Consider the following 5,205-nt stretch of genomic DNA (forward strand, 5'->3'; position numbering starts at 1 on the left):
ACTACCCTTTTCCCGTGTGGAAATATTACAATATTATTACTGAATTATATTTCTAGTGTTATATTTTTTGTGTAACAAAACAACGTGTACCCCACTACCCCTTGTAACGGGTCAGGCATTTCCTGCCCATCTTTTAGGTGTGTGGAATAAAGTACGTTGTTTAAACCTTACTCGTGTAGCGTGTACTTGTTGTTTATGTCGCATATAAATTATATAACTGTCCTAAGTTTCGAATTATTAAAGGACCCAGTTCACAGGGGTGTTATGGGTGTCATTTGTTTGGGACAATTTGAAACCTTAGCTCAACCCAACTAGCACCCTGTGACATTTTGGTGTCAGAAGAGGGATTCATAAGTTTATAAATCAATTGGTTAAATTTATGAATTCATTGAGTACATTTATAAAGCCATTAATTATATCGAAACAAATCTATCAGTTGTTGTTGGATTGAGTGCGACATATCAACAATTCCTTGCTACAATTAATCGACTAGATTAAATTTATAACATGGATATTGATGTGGGAAAGTTAAAGCAAACTGGGGAAGAATTGGGTTATGAGGGGCCTGCCCTAACAAAATTTATTCAGGAAGAGAGAAGTAGATTAATCATTGAATTTAAAGAGAATCAACAACATGCTAGGGAGGCAAGAAAGGCAGAGAGGGAAGAGGCAAAGGCACAAAGAGAGGCAGAGGAACGGTCTGAAAAAAGAAAGTTTGAAGAAAAAGAGAGGGAAAGGCAATTTGAATTAGAAAGAATAAAAACAGAAATAACCGTGAGAGCAGAGGGAACTGGTGGCCAATCCCAGGATTCATATATGATGGGTGCTAAACTTCCTAAACTGTCAGAATTTAAGGAGGGCGAGGATATGGATGCGTTTTTGGTTCGATTCGAGGTATTTGCTAAAAGTCAACACTGGTCAGAAGATGTATGGGGCGTAGGTTTAGGTGCACTTTTGACTGGTAAAGCGCTTGCAGTGTATGTTAGTCTTCCTGTAGAAGATTTAGCAGACTATAAAGCAGTCAAGGATGCCTCGTTAAAACTATACGATTTGAATGAGGAGGGATTTAGATACAAATTTAGGCAAGCAACACCTGGGAACATGGAAACGGCGGCTCAGTTTATGGTAAGGTTAGGAAATTATTTGGCAAGATGGGTGGAATTATCGGGCCTTGACAAAACGTATGAAAACATTTTGGATTTGGTGACAAGAGAACAGTTCATAAACACATGTAGTCCCGATTTGGCTTTATTCCTTCATGAGCGGAAGCCAAAGAATTGTCATGAAATGGCTGAATTAGCCGATCGTTATAGGGAAGCTCGTCTGTTTAGAAACCACAGAACCCCTCGTAATGTTAATGTCAACACTGATGCTTCTTTTGATCCTGGCCAGAAACAAACTGGTAAAGGTAAGCAGAATCATAGTAAAAATGGTTCACGGCGAAAAGAGACCCGGACATGTTTTAAATGCCATAAGGTAGGTCATATTGCACCAGATTGTCGTAGTCGTGCAATGAAGTCAGCAGCTGTTGAGGTTGAAGGTGAGAGCAAGCAGATCTCAGCAACCTGCGTGGTCACTCATGCAGATGGTAATAAGTGTTGTAGGCCCAAAGCAGGTAAGTTAACTCTGAAATGTGGCCATGATTTACCATTGTTTAGTTTGTCTAGTGTTAATGCCAAGTCACAAACTACAAGTTCGAAAATGCCTGTGGTAGAGGGTACCATTGGTAAGTATAAAATTAAGGTGTTAAGAGATTCTGGGTGTAGTGGTGTGGTCGTTAGAACCAGCTTAGTAGAATCTAATCAGTTTACAGGAGAGGTTCGAACCTGTTTGTTAATGGACGGTTCGTATCGCAGTGCTCCTGTGGCAAAGTTGTATGTCAACACGCCTTATTTTAAAGGATGGGTTGAAGCTCTGTGCATGAAGCAGCCAATCTATGATTTGGTTATTGGAAATATAGAAGGCGCAAGAGAGCCGGGTGACCCAGATCATGATTGGCCACATGTAGAAATAGGTCTGAAAGTTGACCGAGAGAGTAATGATACAAGAGATCATGAAATGGTCCAAGCTGTACAAACTAGAGCACAGATAAAGGCTCAGAGTAAGCCTGTCCGTCCTCTTATAGTAAAAGAGTTTAAGGAAACTGATGGGGTTGAGTCACACCCTGTTACTGTTGAGGTGCTCAGGGAAGCGCAGCGAACAGATTCAAGTTTAGTTCAAGTTCGTAAGTGGGTGGAGTCGGGCGAAGAGAAAATTTCAGGGAGAGGCAACAAGTCCAAATTTGTGGTGAGCAAAGGTCTCATCTACAGGTTGTATCAATCACCTAAGTTAGGTCAGGGAAGTCGTGTTAAACAACTTGTAGTGCCTACAAAATTTCGCAACGAAGTAATGAGATTGGGGCATGATTGTTTATTATCTGGTCATCTTGGGACCCAGAAAACAGTTGACAAGATCTTAACACAATTCTATTGGCCTGCAATGCATGGCGACATCCAAAGATATTGTCAGTCTTGTGATGTATGTCAGCGTACGTTTCCTAAAGGGAAGGTTGGTAAAGTACCCTTGGGGATAACGCCTCTTATAGACGTACCTTTCAAACGGGTTGCGATTGATTTGGTCGGGCCTATTGATCCCGTAACAGATAAGGGTAATAGATATATTTTGACGTTTATGGATTACGCCACAAGATATCCCGAGGCGGTGCCTTTGAAACGAATCACAACAGAGGTTGTCTCTGAAGCTTTAGTTGGAATTTACAGTCGGTTGGGTGTACCTGAACAGATATTGACTGATCTTGGAACCCAATTTGTGGGTGACCTGATGAAGGAGGTAAGTCGTCTTTTGTCAATTAGGCGGATTACTACCACTCCTTATCATCCAGCGTGCAATGGACTTGTGGAAAGGTTCAATGGAACTTTGAAAACAATGCTCCGTAAAATGTGTGATGAAAGACCAAAGGACTGGGATCGGTATGTAGATCCATTATTATTTGCCTATAGGGAAGCACGAAATGAGAGCCTTGGCTTTTCACCATTCGAACTCTTGTATGGAAGAACGGTCAGAGGTCCCATGTCAATTCTGAGAGAATTGTGGACAGGTGAGTCTACTTCTGGAGAGGTGAAGCCAACCTACCAGTATGTGTTGGATCTGCGTGACAGATTAGAAGAAACGTGTAAACTCGCTAGAATGGAGTTATCTAAAGCCCAGTCACGATACAAATTTCATTATGACAAAAGGGCCAAACAGCGTCAATTTGAGGTAGGTGATCATGTTCTACTACTGCTCCCTACAGCACACGACAAGTTAAGAATGCAGTGGCAAGGGCCTTACATTGTGAAGGAGAGAGTGGGTCAGATGGACTATCGGATTGAAAGGAAAGGTAAGATTAAGCTTTATCATGCTAACCTGTTAAAAAAATACGAGTTGAGATCGGAAGAGCCTGTGAATAAACATATGGGCGTATTGGAGTGTGTTGGTGTTGGATTAATCGATGGTCACGAGTTGGACGATTCGTGGGCAGACGATCCAAGTCGAGAGACTGCCGACTTAGTAGAAACCATCACTATTGCAGGTAAGGAAAGCATTAAAGATGTGCACATCTGGGAAGGGTTAGACGACGAACAAGCGAAGGTAGTTAGCATGCTACTTGTGAAATTTGCTGACACTTTGTCGGATATTCCTGGTAAATGTAGAGTAGGGCAACATAATATTCATTTGACCTCCGATGTGCCAATCAGATCACGTCCATATCCCCTGCCATATGCCTTGGAGAAGACAGTAAGGGATGAAATCCAAACTATGTTGAAAATGGGGGTCATTGAACAATCAAACTCCCCATATTGCTCCCCAATCGTACTCATTAAGAAAAAGGATGACGCAATTAGGTTCTGTATCGATTTTCGGAAGTTGAACAAGATTACCATTTTCGATGCAGAACCAATGCCAAATCCCGAGGAAATGTTTGCCCAATTGGCTAAAGGCAAGTATTTTACCAAATTAGACCTAGCAAAGGGGTTCTGGCAAATACCACTGGCACCAAAGGCCAAGGAAAAGACCGCATTCCAGACTCCTTTGGGCCTTTTCCAATTTATTTACATGCCCTTTGGACTTGTAAATAGTCCGTCCTCGTTTAGTCGCATTATGCGTGTGGTTCTCAAGGGCTTAGATGGAAAGGTGGTGAACATGGTTGATGATATCTTGATTTATACAGAAACTTGGGTAGAGCACATGACTATTTTTGCAGAGGTTCTAACTCGTTTAAAAAACGCAGGGTTGACGGCAAAGCCAAGTAAATGTTTCATAGGATATAATAGCTTAGAGTTTGTAGGTCATCAGGTGGGTCATGGGCTGTTACGAATGATACCTGAAAAGGTTGAAGCACTCTTGCAGGCAAAACGCCCATGTACAATAAAACAAGTCCGATCATTTCTGGGTATGGCTGGGTATTACCAAAAATTCGTACCTAATTTTTCCACTATAGCAGCCCCCCTGAGTGATCTAACAAGAAAGGGACAGCCTAAAAAGGTGAATTGGGGTGAGCCACAGCAAAAATCTTTTGATGATTTGAAGGAAATGTTGAGTAGACAACCTGTGCTGAGTTTACCAAATTTTGCGGAACCATTCATAATACGCACAGACGCGTCTAACTGCGGACTAGGAGCAGTTTTATTGCAAAATAAAGGTGACCATGCATTTCCTATTGCCTATGCAAGTAGAAAATTATTGGATAGGGAAACCTCTTATTCAGTCATTGAAAAGGAATGCCTTGCACTTGTGTGGGGAATACATAAATTTCAGAGATACTTGCATGGACGGGAATTTGTGATTGAAACAGATCACCAACCGTTAATATATTTGAACCGTGCCAAAGTATTGAATGGCAGATTAATGCGCTGGGCTCTTTCCCTACAACCTTATAATTATAGAATAGTAGCTATAAAAGGGTCTCATAATATTGGTGCTGATTATTTAAGTCGCAGCACTGGTGCAGAGACCGATAACTAATGATATAATGATTGACAATCCTGACTTCTTAGATGAAGACTACGTTTCATCTTAAAGGGGGAGTTGTGTCACGAATGTCAAACATTAAATCATGTTTATGTTGTATGTCGTGATGGTGGCGTTTTGTGTTTGTCTTACGGCGATAGATAGGCAATGTTGTTTTTGGCGATAGATAATTGTTAAATATAGAGTGGCAAGATG

The 5,205-nt window shown here is 41.3% G+C and overlaps 1 protein-coding gene across 1 annotated transcript; it reads left to right on the top strand.

Moving 5' to 3' along the window:
* The first annotated feature begins 507 nt into the window (after positions 1–507).
* Positions 508–5,004, top strand: LOC146739223 (uncharacterized). The gene has a single exon (XM_085502644.1). The coding sequence runs from the start codon at positions 508–510 to the stop codon at positions 5,002–5,004; it is 4,497 nt and encodes a 1,498-aa protein (XP_085358770.1).
* Positions 5,005–5,205: the final 201 nt, after the last annotated feature.

Source organism: Saccoglossus kowalevskii, chromosome 8 (genome assembly GCF_978046115.1).
Source record: "Saccoglossus kowalevskii chromosome 8, keSacKowa6.1, whole genome shotgun sequence".
NCBI lineage: Eukaryota > Metazoa > Hemichordata > Enteropneusta > Harrimaniidae > Saccoglossus > Saccoglossus kowalevskii.

Bases quoted from the DNA above. Each gene is read 5' to 3' on its own strand.
- LOC146739223 (XM_085502644.1), top strand. From the start codon at position 508: ATGGATATTGATGTGGGAAAGTTAAAGCAAACTGGGGAAGAATTGGGT.